At 40.7% G+C, this 22,733-nt stretch overlaps 1 protein-coding gene across 2 annotated transcripts; it reads right to left on the bottom strand.

Moving 5' to 3' along the window:
* Positions 1–1,534: 1,534 nt before the first annotated feature.
* LOC137268029 (integumentary mucin C.1-like) lies at positions 1,535–13,533 on the bottom strand. Of its 2 annotated transcripts, XM_067802527.1 has the most exons (10): positions 13,482–13,533; positions 13,108–13,198; positions 12,584–12,600; positions 11,388–11,417; positions 8,066–8,095; positions 6,724–6,753; positions 5,661–5,690; positions 4,332–4,361; positions 3,269–3,298; positions 1,535–2,311 (listed from the first exon to the last, which is right to left on the bottom strand). In XM_067802527.1, the coding sequence occupies exons 2-10, from the start codon at positions 13,169–13,171 to the stop codon at positions 2,228–2,230; spliced, it is 345 nt and encodes a 114-aa protein (XP_067658628.1). In that variant the 5' UTR covers positions 13,172–13,198; positions 13,482–13,533; the 3' UTR covers positions 1,535–2,227. The 2 variants fall into 2 exon arrangements, with proteins under 2 accessions (XP_067658628.1, XP_067658629.1); XM_067802528.1 differs by lacking the exon at positions 8,066–8,095.
* Between the last annotated feature and the right edge of the window lie 9,200 nt (positions 13,534–22,733).

Here is a 22,733-nt window from a genome sequence, read left to right as displayed (position 1 = left end):
AAGTCATGGTTTAGATTTTCTGTCCCCGGAGGATTTGGTATTCTTTTTCACACAGAGATCGATTTAATACACAGAAGCTGATAGCAAATTAAAGATAACCAGCTTATGTCCATTATCACGTGTCCCAACTTTGTCCCGGATTAGATATAGGATAGTCTGCCAAACACACCCTGAAACATATACACCAATGCAGCCACGTATAAAAATAGGTGGCAAGTCCTTATCATCACATGTACAGTTTGAAAATGTAGCAAGTCTCTGGTCTCCTATTTTATTATATTTTAAGAAACTGAGAATAATTTAGAAACTTGTTTTCATAATGTAATTATCAATAAAATCACAGGCCCGACTGGGTAGTGAATTTTCATGGGATCATTTCGTAACTATATCACTCTAACCGACGTGTTACGTAATAAGATACTATGAAATCATGCAATGTTATGGTCTGATACAAATATTTATCATATTAGCAGCTTAATGATGCGACCCATGTCATGCCGACAATGTCTTATTCTCATCTATTCTTTTTGTAATCTTTTGCTCAGTTTCTACTCTCAAATTTGGGGCTAGTAAATCACCTTGTAGGCTAATAGCTTTCCAGCAACGCTAGCCCGTGTGACTAGTACTATTTGGAAACTATTTCGCACCCTGCGTGTGATGAGTATGGAATGGGCCCTATCAAACTGAAAAGGTTGATAACTCCCCACGGTCAGTCATACAAGAGTGCCATGCAGTCGAGCTCAAACCGGGATATATATTGGTGCAACCGTTCATCGGCAACTGGAGTAATAGTTTCGTGACAGACGATTGAAAGTTCGTCACGTGCAAGGTGGGCGGTCAAATCCCGTGAGTCATGTTGCAAACAGGCATCATATTGTTAACATCAAAACTGTTGCCTGCCACGTGTCATCTTTTGTCCACTTTGTACTTCCTTCTTGGGAGTGGCCTTTGGCGACGTCGACATAGACGTCAGTGTCAACCTGAGAGCTCAAGAGAGATTATTTGCTGGGATGGTTAAGTTATGGGCTGGTATTACCATGGCTGGGTGACTGTACTCCGTATTGATCAAAGAATGGTCACTAGACACTGCAGCACAATACTGCAGCCATGTCAGGTAGATGTGACGCAAAACCTTATTTATTTCAAGATCTTATCAGTTGCGTTCCGATATTTGTTTTCTGATTCGTTGAGCATCCCTCTTGAAGTCCTTAACCGTGCCCAGCATATGTCATCAATGCCTTTATGTCCCTTTTCCCAATACAGATATTTATTTAGGAAACACGTGTCGGGTTAATATCCGTCTTCAGGTATGTCTTACCATGTGCATCAGGTTCAACACATAGCAAGAACATGACAGAGGTCCTGTGAATACGAAAGGCAACCGGTCTGGATTCTATACTAAATGAGTTAGTATTCGTTTACGTCCCTTAAGGCACAATTCAAGCAGTATGCGACACCTGAAATGGACTGCACACATTGTGAAAAATCGAACTAGGGTTTTTGGCGTGGCGAGCGAACGCTTTAACCACAAGGCTACATTATCACTTTTGTTTATTACAGAACAGAAACATCATATAAAAACAAGGCCATTTCCATATATTACAGAACCAGTGTATATTGCAAGTCTTAGATGATTTTTGTGAATTACAGAACAGACACAGTGTATTCTATGCAACAGTTTAGTCAATTACAGAGTAGAAACAGTGCATATTACAACGTCTTTTCTTTGAGTTTCAGAAACAGTGTCATATTACAACATCATTTCAGTGTATTACAGAACAGTGACTGTGTATATTACAAGATCGTCTCTGTGAATTACAGAACAAAAACAGATATTATAAGGTCATTTCCGTATACTGCAGAACAAAAGTAGAACAATGTTCTATCACTAGGCAGATGGCAGGATCATAATCAGCGGTATATTAGTCACTACATCACGGCATGTGATCACGCGAACCCAAGTCATTGCCACGAGAGAGCTACTTGTAAACCTATTACACATACTGCAGTTGCTCTTTGTGATTACAAGTAGCAAAGGCGTCGTTGGGAATCTTAATCATGGCGATTTGGAATAGGAATGTATGGAAATAAGGGTACAGGTGAGACAAAGTAGGTGAGACAAAGTCAGTCGTCATCTCAATAAACAAATACCTTTGTTGCCTAATATTCTAAAAAGCAAATGTATTAGTGATGGGCACTTTCCTTTGACTGCGTACAGGAACCCGGTCTACAGCACTTGTCTTATAACGGCCACGCCCCCAACGGAGAGAACTATCCCGATGGTCGATGATGTCACAGTGCTAGTCTTGCCCTGAAATGTGTAAAGCAGTTTCATAAATTTATGGTTGTCCTCGTGCTTGTACTTGTTTATATTTGTGACATCGTGTGCATCTATAATAACACCCCATGCTCCCCGTGTCTGAAGCATGTGACATTCGTTTTCTTCTGTAAGTGGATAGGTAAATTTTCCGTGGTTTGTACATTACTCACCCAGTCTACCGAGAACATTGAACCCGTGAAAATATTGAAAATGTACTTTCGTTATAAGCGTTTGTATTGTAAATCAAACATATACGTACACAATGTCCAGGAATATTTGCTCTCACAGAAACATGAATTATCCCCAAGCACACAGATATACCAGGAAATGGCCTTGTTTCGATTCACAAACTTGACATGTTTTAAATGAAAATCAGTATCCGTCATTCTCAACCAAAACACCCATTAATGCGTCCACTGATTTCTTCAACCAACCATCCATCCATATATCTATTAGTCACTTCACCAAAGATTTATAAAGTCATTCCTGAGTCGTAAATCGTCTATCTAATCCATTGCTCCACAAGTGCGCATGTCTACCCTTTCACCCGCCCATCCATCTATTCGCCTGTCGATCAACCAGTCTTTCCATACTTCCTCCTTCGCCATATACCTTACCCATCTACTTTCAATCCATTTTTCATCACTCAGTCGGTATATCCGCCAAAACTCCGCCTACCATATATCCATCAGACCATTCATCATAGATAAATCCAACAGTCTATCCACCATCTGCCAATCTATCGCGTATACACCTATTCGTTTGAGTGCAGTGCAATGCAGTGCAACATCTCCGAATCCGGCCGTGCATTGTTGGTACAAGCTCAAACTGAACCTGAAAACTCCACATAAATGTTGGACCAGTTTTTCATAGTTAAATGTAATATAAAAGGGTACACTCCAAACGCCGTCACAAACAAACTAAAGTAAAAAAAGTGAATATACTCACAGGTGCTCCTGTCATGTTCCCATGTGTTCCCTGAAGGAAAGGAAAAAATCAGTAAAGAACAACTTTCAAGATTACAACATATCTCTGAAAAATCACTTGCTGTATCTACATCCATTCCGCCAATCCAGAGGCTTTGTACCTTGGTCCATCCATCTGTCCACTCAATCACTCATACCTCCTCCGTCAATCCATCATTTATCACTAAGCCCATCCACCATCCATCAACCCAGACTTCAATACTCAATCGTTGTATCCACAATTCATCAATCAATACAGTCATCCACCCGTCCCTCAGCCATTATCCCCAACAGTCCATCAGTTCAGCAACCCATTCACTGATCTCTTCCACTATCCACGGATAATTTCATTCCGTCATTCTCAGCCCATTTCTTATACCTTGTATCAGCCCTAATTCTTCAACCTATCCTATCCTCCACATGTCAACCCGTCGACCTCTCCACCCGTTTATCCATCATTTAGTCCTAAATCGTGCCATCATATAGCAATCCATCGGTGTATTCAGCATTCAGCATCTAATACACCCATACAATCTCCTATCAGCCATCATCTCCAACACTCCATCGGACCAGCAAGTCATCTGTTGAATTCTTTTACCATCCACCTGTAAAATCTTTCATCCATTCCCATTCATTTGTAAAATCCTGTATCAGCCATGATGCATCCACCTTTCCAATCCTCCACACCTACGCCTCTCCTCCCATCCACCCATCCATCCGTCCATCCTTCATCCCTCCATCTACATGTCCGTCTATATTCCGCCCACTATCGTCCATCAGATCATTCATCACCTATCCATCTATAAGTCCATCCGCACATCAGTCATCCATCCACCTACTCCCCACTTCATCTTCCAACCGATGCATCCGACGTCTTTCCATCTATCCCCCATTCTGCCCGTTCATTGTTGGTACAAGCTCAAACTGAAGTTAAAGAATTCAAATGACAGCTGAGTCAGTATTTCCTAGTTAAATGTAATATACAAAGGGTACACTTCAAACGCCGTCACAAACAATCTAAAACTTAAAATAGTGAATATACTCACAGGTACTGTTGTCGGTTTCGTATGTGTTCCCTGAAGGAAAGGAAAAACTCAGTAAAGAACAACTTTCAAGATTACAACATGTCTCTAAAAATCACTTGTATGTACATCCACATGGGGGAGAGACTGGAGCCTTTAGTGGGAAATTCTGACACATTGAGGATTAATGAGAGGTGATATTGTAACTACAGCATTACATACGTACATCCCTTCAATGTAGATTCGATAGTGTAAACGTTGTTCCATCCATGAGCAAAGTAGCTCCACCCGCTCAGAGATCCCCCCAACCTTCCATCCGCATAATCGTCCATAGCATATTCATCCGCCCATTTCGCCATGAATCAACCCATACATATAATTCTCCATCCATACATCCTCCATACCGCCAATCCAGAGGCTTTGTACCTCGGTCCATCCATCTGTCCACTCAATCACTCATACTTCCTCCGCCGATCCATCATTTATCACTAAGCCCATCCACCATCCATCAACCCAGGCTTCAATACTCAATCGTTGTATCCACAATTCATCAATCAATACAGTCATCCACCCGTCCCTCAGCCATTATCCCCAACAGTCCATCAGTTCAGCAACCCATTCACTGATCTCTTCCACTATCCACGGATAATTTCATTCCGTCATTCTCAGCCCATTTCTTATACCTTGTATCAGCCCTAATTCTTCAACCTATCCTATCCTCCACGTGTCAACCCGTCGACCTCTCCACCCGTTTATCCATCATTTAGTCCTAAACCGTGCCATCATCCATCAACCATTCTTTATAGCAATCCATCGGTGTATTCAGCATTCAGCATCTAATACACCCATACAATCTCCTATCAGCCATCATCTCCAACACTCCATCAATCCAGCAAGTTATCTATTAAATTCGTTTACCATCCACCTATAAAATCTTTCATCCATTCCCATTCATTTGTAAAATCGTGCATCAGTCATGATGCATCCACCTTTCCAATCCTCCATGTCTGCGCCTCTCTACCCCTCCACCCATCCATCCGTCCATCCTTCATCCCTCCATCTACATGTCCGTCCAAAATTCTGCCCACTATCGTCCATCAGATCATTCATCACCTATCCATCTATAAGTCCATCTGCTATCTACCCATCTATCACATATTCACCCATTTATCTTCATCTATCAAATTATGCATCCGACGTCTTTCCATCTTTCTCCTAATCTGGCCTTTCATTGTTGGTACAAGCTCAAACTGAATGTTGGGCCAGTATTTCCTACATATATATAATATATAAAGGTTACACTCCAAACGCCGTCACAAACAATCTAAAACTTAAAATAGTGAATATACTCACAGGTACTGTTGTCGGTTTCGTATGTGTTCCCTGAAGGAAAGGAAAAAATCAGTAAAGAACAACTTTCAAGAATACCACATATCTCTGAAAAATCACTTGCTGTATCTACATCCATTCCGCCAATCCAGAGGCTTTGTACCTTGGTCCATCCATCTGTCCACTCAATCACTCATACCTCCTCCGTCAATACATCATTTATCACTAAGCCCATCCACCATCCATCAACCCAGACTTCAATACTCATTCGTTGTATCCACAATTCATCAATCAATACAGTCATCCACCCGTCCCTCAGCCATTATCCCCAACAGTCCATCAGTTCAGCAACCCATTCACTGATCTCTTCCACTATCCACGGATAATTTCATTCCGTCATTCTCAGCCCATTTCTTATACCTTGTATCAGCCCTAATTCTTCAACCTATCCTATCCTCCACATGTCAGCCCGTCGACCTCTCCACCCGTTTATCCATCATTTAGTCCTAAATCGTGCCATCATATAGCAATCCATCGGTGTATTCAGCATTCAGCATCTAATACACCCATACAATCTCCTATCAGCCATCATCTCCAACACTCCATCGGACCAGCAAGTCATCTGTTGAATTCTTTTACCATCCACCTGTAAAATCTTTCATCCATTCCCATTCATTTGTAAAATCCTGTATCAGCCATGATGCATCCACCTTTCCAATCCTCCACACCTACGCCTCTCCTCCCATCCACCCATCCATCCGTCCATCCTTCATCCCTCCATCTACATGTCCGTCTATATTCCGCCCACTATCGTCCATCAGATCATTCATCACCTATCCATCTATAAGTCCATCCGCACATCAGTCATCCATCCACCTACTCCCCACTTCATCTTCCAAACGATGCATCCGACGTCTTTCCATCTATCCCCCATTCTGCCCGTTCATTGTTGGTACAAGCTCAAACTGAAGTTGAAGAATTCAAATGACAGCTGAGTCAGTATTTCCTAGTTAAATGTAATATACAAAGGGTACACTTCAAACGCCGTCACAAACAATCTAAAACTTAAAATAGTGAATATACTCACAGGTACTGTTGTCGGTTTCGTATGTGTTCCCTGAAGGAAAGGAAAAACTCAGTAAAGAACAACTTTCAAGATTACAACATGTCTCTAAAAATCACTTGTATGTACATCCACATGGGGGAGAGACTGGAGCCTTTAGTGGGAAATTCTGACACATTGAGGATTAATGAGAGGTGATATTGTAACTACAGCATTACATACGTACATCCCTTCAATGTAGATTCGATAGTGTAAACGTTGTTCCATCCATGAGCAAAGTAGCTCCACCCGCTCAGAGATCCCCCCAACCTTCCATCCGCATAATCGTCCATAGCATATTCATCCGCCCATTTCGCCATGAATCAACCCATACATATAATTCTCCATCCATACATCCTCCATACCGCCAATCCAGAGGCTTTGTACCTCGGTCCATCCATCTGTCCACTCAATCACTCATACTTCCTCCGCCGATCCATCATTTATCACTAAGCCCATCCACCATCCATCAACCCAGGCTTCAATACTCAATCGTTGTATCCACAATTCATCAATCAATACAGTCATCCACCCGTCCCTCAGCCATTATCCCCAACAGTCCATCAGTTCAGCAACCCATTCACTGATCTCTTCCACTATCCACGGATAATTTCATTCCGTCATTCTCAGCCCATTTCTTATACCTTGTATCAGCCCTAATTCTTCAACCTATCCTATCCTCCACATGTCAGCCCGTCGACCTCTCCACCCGTTTATCCATCATTTAGTCCTAAATCGTGCCATCATCCATCAACCATTCTTTATAGCAATCCATCGGTGTATTCAGCATTCAGCATCTAATACACCCATACAATCTCCTATCAGCCATCATCTCCAACACTCCATCGGACCAGCAAGTCATCTGTTGAATTCTTTTACCATCCACCTGTAAAATCTTTCATCCATTCCCATTCATTTGTAAAATCCTGTATCAGCCATGATGCATCCACCTTTCCAATCCTCCACACCTACGCCTCTCCTCCCATCCACCCATCCATCCGTCCATCCTTCATCCCTCCATCTACATGTCCGTCTATATTCCGCCCACTATCGTCCATCAGATCATTCATCACCTATCCATCTATAAGTCCATCCGCACATCAGTCATCCATCCACCTACTCCCCACTTCATCTTCCAAACGATGCATCCGACGTCTTTCCATCTATCCCCCATTCTGCCCGTTCATTGTTGGTACAAGCTCAAACTGAAGTTGAAGAATTCAAATGACAGCTGAGTCAGTATTTCCTAGTTAAATGTAATATACAAAGGGTACACTTCAAACGCCGTCACAAACAATCTAAAACTTAAAATAGTGAATATACTCACAGGTACTGTTGTCGGTTTCGTATGTGTTCCCTGAAGGAAAGGAAAAACTCAGTAAAGAACAACTTTCAAGATTACAACATGTCTCTAAAAATCACTTGTATGTACATCCACATGAGGGAGAGACTGGAGCCTTTAGTGGGAAATTCTGACACATTGAGGATTAATGAGAGGTGATATTGTAACTACAGCATTACATACGTACATCCCTTCAATGTAGATTCGATAGTGTAAACGTTGTTCCATCCATGAGCAAAGCAGCTCCACCCGCTCAGGGATCCATCCAACCTTCCATCCGCATAATCGTCCATAGCATATTCATCCGCCCATTTCGCCATGAATCAACCCATACATATAATTCTCCATCCATACATCCTCCGTACCGCCAATCCAGAGGCTTTGTACCTCGGTCCATCCATCTGTCCACTCAATCACTCATACCTCCTCCGTCAATACATCATTTATCACTAAGCCCATCCACCATCCATCAACCCAGACTTCAATACTCAATCGTTGTATCCACAATTCATCAATCAATCTCAGCCAATATCCCCAACAGTCCATCAGTTCAGCAACCCATTCACTGATCTCTTCCACTATCCACGGATAATTTCATTCCGTCATTCTCAGCCCATTTCTTATACCTTGTATCAGCCCTAATTCTTCAACCTATCCTATCCTCCACTCCACCCGTTTATCCATCATTTAGTCCTAAACCGTGCCATCATTCATGAATCATGCCTTAGATGCATTTATAGAGCTACCAAGAAACTGTATATGCAACACGTTTTGACACATCGAACTTTTTTTAGAATCGGTTGAATGTAAAAATGAAGAAAATGCTGTTATTTTACACCTTTGGTGGGTCAACTGGTAACTTTGACCAGTACTCAGAGAGATTGACGAATCTGGTGCAGAGAGAGATGCGCAATGGGTTAAGGTCATGTCCCTATGTTGTATGTGGTGGTAAGAGTAATAAAAGGCGTCGTGTGAGAAAGCCTTGGTGGGCTGATGGTATACGTGTGTTGTGGAATGAAATGTGAGTCAGAGAGAAAGTGGCGTAAGTGTAGAAGTCGGGGAAATGAGAGAGTGTATCTTAATCACTGCTTTTTGAGAAAACGTAAGCTGTTTGACAAAGGGGTGCAAGCTGCAAAACGTGCGTACATGCGAGAGGAAAGTGAACGATTAGGTGAAATGTGTGATAATAATGATAGAGAGTTCTGGAAGAATATAGGTAAGGTTGGTGTTGGTGGTGAAAGGAGAAGGCAGATACCTATGAAAGTGTATAGGGAAAATGGGAGTGTGTTTGTAAATTGGGCGGATATTTTAGATGGAAGAATGACTACTGTAAATTGTTGAATGGGAACACTGATGTGTAAAAACCGTGCCCTGATGTTTAATACTGATGAATCTGACGAGATGCATGTGCTGATCCACGCTAAGATTACCTGTTTGAGGTCACGCCTGCAGTAGATAGAAGCCACAACAACAAGGCGCCTGGTGTTGATGGTATCCCCAGTGAGTGACAAAGTGTTATCAAGGCACTTCATTATGTTTTCAATGTATGTTTTATTACAGGGAAATATCTACGACCTGGGCTACGGGTATCATAAATCCAATTCCCAAATGTTCAACTTTAGATTCTATGGATCCTATGTCATATCGGGGCTTGACCCTCACCAACTCCATGTACAAATTGTACTGTAATATTCTGAATAATCGGTTACAGTGCTGGACTGACTCTACTGGTATTGTGAGTGATATGCAAAACGGTGTTCGGAAAAAGAGAACCACTACTGATCACGTTGACTATGTTTGCTCATTTATTGAAAATAGAAAATGTAACAGAAAGAATACTTTTGTTGCTTTGGTTGATTTTAAGAAAGCGTGTGACTGTATCGATAGAAATGTGCTGTGGAAGAAAGTATGTGATACTGGCGTGAAAGGGAAAATGTTTTGTAGCTCTTCAGTCTCTCTATGTTATGGTAAAATGTAGTGTTCGTGCCGACGTTATCTTAACATCTTGGTTTAATGTTAATCAAGGCTTAAAGTAAGGCTGTCTACTCTCTCCATTATTGTTTATGTTTTTCATTAATGACCTGCTTAACAAACTGGAAGAGAGTGGTATTGGTATTTCTTTTGATGGTACTACTATTGCAACCTATGCTAATGATCTTATACTGCTTGCTGAATCACCAGAGGAATTAAATCATTTGTTGCACATTTTAAACAACAGGAGTGTGGAGAATGGTATATACATTGATAATGCTTAATCTAAGGTTGTACATTTAAGACATAGCAGTGTACAAAGAACACGTGTTTTTTATGGTTGGTAACTCGCTTTTAGAAATAGTTGATAGTTTATATAATTGTTTGCGTCTATTGCTCAAATCTTGATTATCATGCCATGGCTGTTGTGGCGGCAAAGTCTGCCAACAGAGTTTTATGCCTTCGTATTTGTAAATATAATTTAAAAGCACTTGGGGGAATGGCGTAAACAACGTACGCTAAGTAATATGATACGATGGTGTGGTAAGTTACCGTGCATGTATTTGGGGACACAGGGAGGTTTCCGCTGTAAATGCTGTCGACCATCGTGCTATGAGATTCTTTTGGGAGTGGGAAAATATGCTCTAACCGTTTCTGTGAATGGTGACGTGTGATGCATTCCTCCAATTGTTAGACAATGGGTGTGTATTGTTAGACAATATTATCGAATTTATGAAAGCATCTTTCAGAACCTTGTGGTAATTTATTCCTAAACCCTTCCATCATCCATCAATCATGCCTTATAGCAATACATCGTGTATACAATCATCATTCATCATCTAATACACCTATACAATCTCCTATCAGCCATCATCTCCAACACTCCATCAGTCCACCAACCCATGTTTTGATTTGTTTTACCATCCGCCCATCAATTCTTTCATCCATTTCTTAAATCGTGCATCAGCCATAATGCAGTCACCTTACCGATCCTCCATACCTACGCTTCTCTATCCCTCCATCAATCCATCCATCAGCTGCCCGCCCATCACTCACCACTCCAACTACATGTCCGTCCATATTCCGCTCACTATCGTCCATCAGATCCCATCTACCCATCTATCATATATTCACCCATTTATCCTTCATCTACCAAATTATGCATCCGACGTCTTTCCATCTTTCTCCTAATCTGGCCGTTCATTGTTGTTACGCTAAATCTGAAGATTCCACATGAATGTGGGGCCAACATTTCCTACATATATGTAATATATGACGGTTACACTCCAAACGCCGTCACAAACCCGTTAGAAGTAAAAATAGTGAATATACTCACAGGTGCTGTTGTCGGTTTCGTATGCGTTCCCTGAAGGAAAGGAAAAATCAGTAAAGAACAACTTTCAAGATTACCACATATCTCTGAAAAATCACTTACTGTATGTACATCCATATGGGCGAGAGGCTGAAACCTTTAGTGGGAAATTCTGACACATTGAGGAATAATCACAGGTAATATTTTAACTACAGCATTGTACGTACATCCTTTCAATGTGAATTCAATAATGTAAACGTTGTTCCATCCATTCACAAAGACGTTCCACCCGCTCAGGGATCAATCCGACCTTCCATTCGCACGATCGTCCATCTGCATATTCACCCTCCTATTTCCAAATGAATCAAACCATACGTACTCCATCAATTCATCCATTCATCTATTCACCATTCTGACCATCCGGAGGCTTTATACCACGGTCCATCCATCTGTCCACTCAATCACCCATACCTCCTCTGTCAATCCATCATTCATCAAAAACCCACCCAACATCCATCCACTCAGCTTCCACCAATCCAACAGTGTATCCATTATCTCCCATTATCCCCAACAATCCATCAGTCTAGCAGCCCATCCACTGACCTCTTACACCACCCACGGATAATTTCATTCCGTCATTCTCAGCCCATTTCTTATACCTTGTATCAGCCCTAAGTTCCAATCGTCCACATGTCTGCTCGTCGACCCATCCACCCGTCTATCCATCATCTATTCATGAGCCTACCCAGGATCTATCCACCAAGCCATCCATGAATGCATCCATTATTCATCATCTAATAAACCCATTCACCCGCCCATCAGCCATCATCTCCAACACTCCCTCATTCCAGCAACCCATCTGTTGATTTCTTTTACCATCCACCCATAAATTCTTTCAACCATTCCCCATTCACTTGTTAAATCGTGTATCAGCCATAATCCCTCAAAATCATCCATCAATCCATTGCACGTCCATCATTCATCCTTCCATCTACGTGTCCGTCCAAATTCTGCCCACTATCGTCCATCAGACCATTCATCACCTATCCATCCGTAAGTCCATCCGCCATCTACCCATCAATCGTCTTTTCACCTACTTGTCCTTCATCTACCAAACGATTCATCCGACGTCTTTCCATCTATCTCCTATTCCGGCCGTTCATTGTTGGTACAAGCTCACAGTTTTTTAACAGTTTATGAGGCACCTTTGAGTTACTTACTATTGTTGTTGCCGCTTCTGCAAAAGAAGGGTTGCTTGTTTAGAAATGGTATCTGGAAACTCCCTTTCTGAACCAAGTAAAATCGTGTAGAACACGAAATAAACAAAATACAAAATAAGTCAGGGTAACTTTGTGACATACTGAACGTTAATCTTACCTAATATTGAACGGGAAACATATATCATGAGCTAACTAAGTGCTGAGAGCACCATAAATTACACTTTTGCTTTTATAGTTGGAGTACGATCGTTCCGACATCGACATTCGCTTTAAAGAATCGCGTGTCTGTCACAGGATCACAGACTCGTGTATTCGAATCCAACACTCGCCCGTATAATGATCACTGTTTTACCGAAATGACTAAGGCATACATCCCTTTAACTCAATTACATTACACGAGTTCAAGACTCTTTAAAATATAGCTTCTGTCAGAATCATCATAACTTCATAAGACAAAACGTGGAACTTATTATTTTTAGCATTAAAGTGACATTATTGGTAGATGCACATCAAATGACTCTCACCTACAGGTGTCTTCATCACGGCCACACAGACTGTCAGCATCAGCAGTGGAATGATGGCTCGCATTGTCAGTTTTTAATTAAAGTAGGATTGCTGTCAACACAAAACACAGAATTCAGATCGGGTCAGAGCCTGATATGAGCTACTTATGGAAAAATATATTTTCTGCAGAAGATAAAATCCCCTAAAATATGTCTTGCGTTTTGTCACAGCATAATCCTTTAACGATGTTATAAAACATTCTTGTGCACAAATTGTATGTTTCTCACTGCCATTAACAATACTTTCTACCAATCAACACCTGCGTGATAAATTGCCGAAGTTTTCTCAGCTGATAAAAAGCTGATAAATTTGTCACTCTACAGTAGCAACATACCTGTGTAACTATCTGCTCTCTGTACTCGTCCTCCTATCTTCCCCCGTTCGATACTTGGGTGGGACGCTCGATATTTTTATATGGTGGTATGGACTGTTCCATAAAATAGTGGGGGAACTTAAGTTACTAGGTATCAACTGTGAACGTTTGTCATTCAACCAACCATCAGATGCTGATGCTCTTTAAGCTGTGAATTTAATGGTATAGAGTATTTTTCATGACTTCAAAGTCTTTCGGTGACTTAAAGAGCCTCCAGATTTGGACATCTATCGTGAACATCCCTTCCTCGTCAACTGGGTATGACATCTGGTGTATTTACTGCTGCCAAGGAAACAAGATTAGGCGTTGGAATCTCTCAATACACGGAACGTAGGGCAATGTGAATATTAAAGTGTTAACAATATTTCAATATATAAATTAAGAATAAATCCAAACAATTAGACAGTAAATGTCAGGACACTGGTATTTCCTCAGTACTAACGAGTTGTTTTGCGGTGCCTTAATTACAGTTCCTTAATTTTATTCGACATGAGGGAAAGGTGGCAGTGATTCTGAAGAATTCCAAATACTAGTATTTCTATCATTTAACACAAAACACAACAGGTTTCAGCATAGAGAATGAAGTTACACTGTATATTGGGACTGGTAAAGTCATTTTGATGCCGCCTTGTACTCGCCATGGTGATTTGTTATGAATTGAATATACACTATAATAGCGTTCAATCATAATACATTCTGCTCATGATCTATCCTCACCCAGCATCGCTGCAGTGATTTCCAGGTGCACACCCAGACATGTAAAGTCTAGATCAAATCGATCGTTTCCCCCAACATTCCTTTGTTTCTTACCTTCAAGTAAACCATACAGATTAAAGACTTTTCAGAATACAAATTAATCAAGAGGATAAAGCGTACAGTCTGTCTCTGACTTACCTTTTTAAGTGTTACCTGGCTTATCCACTATCCGAGATAACACCATGGAACTGCAAGGATATTTTTTTTTTCTCTTCACTTCATACAAAAATTGTCCGGAAAAAATAATCCCTTTCCCCTGCTGCTAGATTTGGAGGTGCAACCAGGCTTGTCCGCGTACGTTAAATAAGACCTCTTAGGTGAAGTAGATTGGCAACTGTCGAACAGGTATATCCTCCATCGACACATACTTGGTTAACAAGGCACGACTACTACTCACGCAAGTATATTGTTTCAGAAATCTGCAGGTATCTAAATTTAGTTAATGGCACCTGTAGGGGAGGACTCAAAATCTTTTAAACTGGTCATAAGACAACACGGACGTCCTCAGGTATATGATAAAATAAGGTCCTCATTGTTCTGTTTCCACACACTTGGATGACCCAGAAGAAAACCGATCCGTGACGATCCGTGTTACAATTGGTCTTCAGCAACCCATACCCGTCGTAAGAGGCGACTAACGGGATCGGGTGGTCAGACTTGCTGACTTGGTTGACGCATGTCATCGCACCCCTGTTCCGTAGATCGATGCTCATGACGTTCATCTCTTGATTGCCTGGACCAGTCTCCATTAGTCACTGACCACCACTGTATTGCTGGGCTGTTGTGTGTGGCGTCAACCAACCATGGAATCCCAAAAGTAATTTGAAATTCAAATAGTCCAGTTCTAATAGGGCACCATGCAGGGACCACGATATTGGAAACTTGTCCCTTCTAAGAATGAAGAATTTATGGACATCAACTTCTTTATTATGGGAACACAACGTTTCGGAGTTAATGCTTACTCCTTCATCAGGTGGATGAGAATGGGGTACAGAGCTATATTTATATGTACAGGTAAAACAATAACAAAGTAACAAGTGGAATAAATTATCAAAAGCTGGAAGCCAGTATAAACAAGCACTGATAGGAAGCCGACAATAATGATAACAATGATGGAAGCCAATGGTATTACAGATGATAGGATATGTATACATAACACAGATAGGGGATAAGGGCGATGTACATGATTGGGGATAAAATAGGGAAGCCAATGGTGATACATTACGCATGATTGGATGATGTTTGCATAACACATGATTGGGGATTAAGAATGATGCATATGATATATATGAGAGTTGATGAGCATGTTACATGAAGGTTGATGATGTACAAACACAAGTTGATAAAGATGTACACGGGTAGACTGGCTACACATGAATTACGTAGAATGTACACAGATAGATGAGATTAATTCATCAATAAGTCCCAGGCACTTGGAAGGTACACTCCTTGGTCACGGTTGATTGCTGGTTTTTGTCTCGATAATAGACTTCACTCTCGGATACTGGAGGTGTTCTGCCTTGGCTGGCGGACGATCAATACTTCTATCAAAGAAAAGTTATTTAACTGATCCTATTTCCACCCCCCTGCGTGTCTAAATCCACAACACAAAACGATAACTGGTTGTCTCACAGACTTTGTCTTATCATACTGCACCTCCACCGATACTGTCTAGATCGAGCAAAACGAAGCCAGGTCAAATGCTGATGTTGCAAGGATCATTTTTTGGTTCGAAATTTCTTGAAGAGGCAAACACTTACCACCGTAACCTCTAAATGTCTTGGGTAGAATGGTTGTATTATGCAGCTCACAAATGGATTTTCAAGTCATTGGTAGGTATTGACCTGAATGTACAATAACTTGTTGTAGTCAAAGTCCTTAAATTTCTTCTGAACTCAAGGCAAGTGCTATTTTTCTTTTATGTTAGAATAAGAATACGTCGGGTGGTGCTCATAGTCCTTTTGTCTTTCATGTTTGTCACTCAGTACTTTTGTTTAACAAAGAGATTTGCCGGTTGGTCGCAACAGTTATATTCAAGCCACCTGGTGGTGGTCATATCAGGTGATCAACACCACGAACATCGATCTAAGCAACAGGGTCTTAACAAAGAGGAAGGTTATCACACATCACAGCCTTTACACTGCACGTATCATAACGGACGTTCCACAAGGAAAATACAAGTTATCCCTGTCCATTCCCCTTCTGGAACGATATTGACATGTGCTTTTGGATAAAAAATGCAACATCCATCATCTGAAACACGGTGGTATAATGGGGAGTCAGTCAGTTTTCCTTAAAGGTCACATGCAAAGTAAAATACAACTTTGCAGATTCTGATACCTTTCGGTATGCACTCACCGATACAAATCATCAAAAATGCCAATTCAGCCTGTAAAGTTGAAAAATAATCTACTCGTTACATAAAAAAAACTTGTTGATTGTGGTAAGCAGCCTCTGTCATAGAGAAAGCTCAATGTCTGGTTTACTGACACCTATATGTCTGCTTGCCTGTCTGCGAACAACAATATGCAATACACAGCTTCAATCATTGACCACACGTAATTTGAACTTAACACCTATAGCAGGCTATACGCCATAAACAAAATAAACTGATTTATGAATCGTGCACCCGAATTCTGTCTCTGCCACATTATGTAATTAGGCAGGTGTCATACTCGTACACATGACATGTTTTATGTCTGTGGGCTGCAAACAAACTACATCCATTTTTTTCGGATGACCGGATCTGACGGAAACTGGGGCAAACTCTTGTCAGTTTCAAATCCTGCTTTGTACTTTGACGAATGACAGTTTCCAGCCACGCAGTAGTTCACCATCTCTACATAGATGATTTTTGAATTGAACGCACATTCAGAGAACCTGTACCTACAAAACCTAACATCTCTGTATACATTCTTTATGGATAACAACTTCTTCTAGAGCATATGATTTTGTTTGACAACGGTATATGAATCGATACTGAAACGACGCAGCTAGTACAATAACAGAAGTTGTTATCAATAAAGAATGTTACTTTCTTGTGACTCGCCATACTTATAAAATGCTCATCAAACAGATCATTTTTCTGTACACACAATGAGCCCTCAGCATATCAGCAAATCGGAAGTCGTCGTTACACTTGAGAGCACCCTCACCCGTTATGACTGGGTTCGGTCTCCCGAAGGCTTGTTTCGAGGAAAGTAAGCCAAAGTACAAAATATTGCACTTTTGAATCGCGATTGCACGCTTATAATTGTGTTTATTTATTTTTTACAAGCAGCAATATATTATCCGTCATGAATAACTGATAATTGTATTTAAATTATGTTTGATTTTCTGGTTGCATGTGACCTTTAAGGAGGAGTTACTGACCATATTGTGGAATGCAAGTGTATTGTAATGGGGAACATTTGTTTGAGGCCATTAACTATGCTCTTTTGCATACAATTATTTATCTTATGATCATAATCTGAGCAAGGTGTTCCATAATTGTTTAAAACGAACAAAGGACATTGACCAAAATAACAAGATCAGTCTTGGTGATTCAGTACTGTGGGATAAATTACTTTACAGTTTGTCAATTCATCCATTGTCGCCTCGAGCTGTGCTGATCTGAACGCAGACAGAAATAATCGACATATATCGGAAGCATCAAAGTGTTCATGTGGCCATTATAACGAAGACGTAATTCACTACCTTTTTAACACATCGGGACTATCAGACTTTAACTAACAAAAGGAACTAACAACTGTGTGTTTTTATCCTTAAGGATATATGATGTTGAAACTACTACTACGACACGTTGAGTAAGGCTGTAAGAAAACGTAAAACGTTAATGAAACAGGAAAGCTTGAAACTTTTGATGTAAAAAAGTATATTCAAATATCCCACATAGCCCGGGAATTGAAGCGTTTGAATATTGGTTTAACCTTTGTGGTGAATTCATACCTGAGAATGTCAAAATCATTCGTTTTGGAAAGTGTTGAATTCATCTTGGAAACACAATATTTTCCTTTTTCACGGTAAACCCTGTAAACATAAGAGCAGCCATGGGAATTAAAAGACGCCGACTTGTGCGACGTTTGTATTGGGATATCTGTAGGAAAACTGCAAACATAAAATATTTACACCTGGAAATTAATCAAGCAACACCCCAATTTTTTCTATTGGAGCAACTTTGAAGTGTTCTGACAATCAAAATATGCCGGGTTGATATAGTTTGACACTTTTTTATTCAACAGACGATCTCTGACAAACAACTTAAAGGGAAAAAGTATCAAGACTTTGCTTTATTGCAACGAAATCCAAATTCTTAAAACTGTCTTAAATTCATGAAAAAATGGACACAATTTACTATTCATCCACAGACGTTGTTGTCAGGTGTATTAACACAAATGTCACATGGAAAGAAAGAACAGTCATCTGAGAGTCTGCACACCGACTTTCATCAATATCTAGTGTGTCCTCCCTGCGCACGCACCACCGATTCCAGACGCCTCCTCATTCCTTGGATGAGTCTCCGGATCTGATTCTGGGGGATCCTGTTCCACTCCTCATGCAGGGCAGCCGTCAATTCGTTGAGATTATGGACTGGTGGGTCTCTCTGCCTCACACGACGGCCAATAAAGTCCCACAAATGTTCAATGGGGTTGAGGTCAGGGCTCATGGCAGGCCATGGAATTCTGTCAATTGCATTTTGCCGCAAAAAATCATTTACAGCATGCGCCCTGTGAGGTCTAGCATTGTCGTCCATAAATATGGGTCTCGTTGCCAGAGGATGGTTCTCAAAATGAGGTACCACAGCCCTGTCAAGAACCTCCTGTTGGTAACGAACACCGTTAAGGTTGCCACGGATGGTAATGATATCCAACTTGCAGTTCATGGAAATGCACCCCCATACCATAACGGAACCTCCCCCAAAGGCCACAGTCTCCTGGATGTTCCGTGGAGCCATTGCTGTGTTCCTCTGCCTCCAGACCCGAGTACGACCGTCCACCATGTGCAGCAAGAACCGGCTCTCATCTGAGAAATGGACCTTCCTCCAAGAGGCAATGTTCCAGTGCAAACGGTCATTACACCAGGCCAGTCGGGCTGCCTTATGGGCTGGAGACAGTCTGGGTCGCTTGATTGGCCTCCTTGCCCGGTATCCTGCAGCTTTCAGACGATTCCGAACAGTCCTGTTCGAGATGGGTCTCCCTGGAAGCCACTCCTGTCTCAACCGAGAGCTCGAGTCGAAGGACCTGCGCCGTACAAGTCTCAGTAAAGCTCTGTCCTCCCGGACTGTGGTCTTCCTGGGTCTTCCTGGTCTAGGCAGGTCTTTAACTTCATTAGTGGCCCGGTATTTTTTCAAAAGTTTTGAAATTATGGAATGATGTCGTCCGATTTGAGTCCCGATTTGTCTTAGAGACATACCAGCATTCCTCATGCCGATTATTTGCCAACGAGTGGCCTCTGATAATTTCCTACGTGCCATGACATTGAAATGAATGAAAAACCGAATGCAATCGACAACCTGCGCTTGTAAACACCCCAGGGAAAAAGTGCATTTTTCGAAAGTTGAGGTTAAAGCAATGCACGTGCGCTGTGCAAGCTTCACGCGCGTCATATCAACCCATGAAAAGCTCATGCTGTATGTCAATACATCAAAATTGAATAATCAATCATCAAAATTACTTCGTTAAACTTTGTTAAGTTTTTATGTGTCTTTGAATTTGGTGTTGCTTAATTAATTTCCATATGTATATGTCAAATTCTTGGAGAGGATGTTGCCCTTTATTTCGTGGATAATTGTATAAGATTTCTAGACGACTGCTTCATTATGCGGCCATGTCCGGAGGAGAAACTAAATGCATTGTAAGAACTTTTGTATATCAGGGATGAAGATCTTGTTTTCACTATGGCGGCAGATGAAACACAGCTTTCCTTGACACAGTGGTAAAAAAATCGGGGCGGATTTTGGACACAGATATCTTCTACAAACCTATGGATATATTTTAAACTGTAAATCTTGTAATCCGAACAAAAGGAAATCTTCCATATAACCTGGCACGAAGAATATATACAATAGTTTCAAACCAGCACACCCGCAATCAAAGACTGAATGAACATTTTTACTTATTTTCACCCCGTTGAACCGAAATGTGTTCCATAACATTAAAACAAATATGAGCATTTTAGAACAAGATGACAACTGAAATCAATGCTGCAATCTAGAAAAATAATAAGTAGCAAAAGACAAAATCAGAATCAGAAATAGATCCTAATCAAAGCAATATTTACTTTTAAGAACAGAATGTATTAAATCATGCAGTGCAGATGTGACAGAAGTTACTGTAGAACGTGTCGACATATTGTTGAAGGACACTCTGTAACTTTAACGAGACATAGAGATTTCCATGTAAACAGAACTTTGACTGTTCTTCCAAAAATATAATGCATGTTATAACATGCACAGGCTGTGGTGAACAGTATATTGGTCAATCAGAAATTTGAGAGCTCGGGTTCGTGTCCATAAACAACAAATAAAGTGTCCTGAAACCCTGTGTATGCCACTGAGTGAGCATCTAGATGTCTGTGCCCAAGCAAACGATATTAAATTCACAGTATTTCTTATTTTTTCAAGTTCAAGATTCGGACAAATTAAAACGAATTTTAAGAGAACACTACTTCAAGCTCAAACCAATGAAAACCATTGCAACCTTTGTCCTTGTCATTGTAGACCTTTGCGCCTATTGTGACGTCATTGTATATATGTAATGACGTCATACTGTAACTGCTACAATCTTCCTGAAGATAAAAGTGAAGATTCGAAAGCGATTACACGACCTTATCATTTCGGAAACTACTTGTTATATATGTATTACTGTACGCTCGGTGTTCTCATCACTTTCTCTCTTTCTCTCTCACTCTCTCTCTATGTATGTATGTATGTATGCATGTATGTATGTATGTATGTATGTATGTATGTATGTATGTATGTATGTATGTATGTATGTATGTATGTATGTATGTATGTATGTATGTATGTATGTATGTATGTATGTATGTATGTATGTATGTATGTATGTCTGTATGTGTGTATGTGTGTGTGTATGTACGTATTGAGAGAGAATGAGAGAGAAGAAGAGAGATAAGGTGATATCCTCTGGAAGCGCCCTATGTAAAGAGAGAAAAAGACACACAGAAAGTCAGAGACAGACAGACAGACAGACAGACAGACAGACAGCTCATTTCGTTGCTATACGTTGCCTAAACCATGCCGACAATATCCATTACTAAATAATATCTGTTATTCGATACCAGTGTTATTTTTGTTGTTGTCTAATCAGTTCATTTATGTATCCAGCTATTTGAACAAATTGTTTTAGCGCCGTTTATCTGAGCCACTAGGCTTGTTCCCCTCCTTTGTCGAAATAAATATATGCGCAAACCAAGTTCTCGATGGAAGGTTTTCTGAACGGTGTTGCAATGAGTGTGTGTGCAGTGGGTTGAGAAGCCGAACAGTGGAGAGGGTTTTCTCAGCAGTGAGTGACAACATCTGCAACAGACTCTTGATGATGACCATGAACAAAACTTTCCTAGCTGACATTGACATGGACAAAGTTGAGACATCATTTCTCTTCCCGACGAATAGAAGAATATGAGACCGAACTATTTCAGTGTGTTCTTCAAAAGACTTCTGTAGAAGGAATACAGTGCTTAGTATCAGCATTTGGTTATTTTTAGTTTTTTTTATGTTGAAGTTCAATGAAATACCTTTGCTCTTTGAACCTTTAAGCATGCCCTTAAAGGGGAAACAGAAGACTTTCTATTGGCTGATTAAAACACTGACTTCACCCACTCAATCGTCGATGTGTGATTTTACATCAAAATCTAAACACGAAAAGTATAATTATTATATAATGTGTTGTGAATTAAAGAGACTGCCCAAAACTTTGTCAGTGGTTGTTCAGTTGGTGGAGACACGTTATTTCAAGCAACATGATATTGACTGAAAAGTTTTGCCTGAAAGATTAAACTATGCTTCAACCCAGAATATGCAGATTGCGTCATTGATAATAACAATTGGATTTTTCTGGGGAATAGCCCTTTTTACAGTCCTAACGTATCCAAGCCTACACACCTCTCCGTGTGACCTAGTCATTGTTATAAAATTGACTTTTTTTATATAATTGAATTTGTCTCTTTTAAGAAAATTTACAAACATGCATGACACACGTGCGGACCATCTTTACAAAAAGTCATGCTTGCACCCCAACACCTTGTCAGTACAGTTTATCCGACTGCCACTTGCTCTTGGTACACTCATTTTGGTACCTTCGAATCTGTGGAACATCCGTTTAAGAGTGTCAGGTTTTGCTTCCAGGAACACTGCCCGCGTGACAGGCGGGTAAAAGCAGGAAACTGAAGTGTTGAGGAATCTGCATATTCTACGAGACGTTCTTGGTGTGCTTCCTA

Source organism: Haliotis asinina, chromosome 16 (assembly GCF_037392515.1).
Source record: "Haliotis asinina isolate JCU_RB_2024 chromosome 16, JCU_Hal_asi_v2, whole genome shotgun sequence".
NCBI classification, from domain to species: domain Eukaryota; kingdom Metazoa; phylum Mollusca; class Gastropoda; order Lepetellida; family Haliotidae; genus Haliotis; species Haliotis asinina.
The sequence above is the reverse complement of the archived record's forward strand: the minus strand, read 5'-3'. Positions and strand labels throughout refer to the sequence as shown.

Bases quoted from the DNA above. Each gene is read 5' to 3' on its own strand.
- LOC137268029 (XM_067802527.1), bottom strand. From the start codon at position 13,171: ATGCGAGCCATCATTCCACTGCTGATGCTGACAGTCTGTGTGGCCGTG. The intron at 4,362-5,660 runs GTGAGTATATTC...CCTTTCCTTCAG, and splicing joins CGAAACCGACAACAGTACCT to GGAACACATACGAAACCGAC. The intron at 2,312-3,268 runs GTGAGTATATTC...TACACATTTCAG, and splicing joins GGAACATGACAGGAGCACCT to GGCAAGACTAGCACTGTGAC.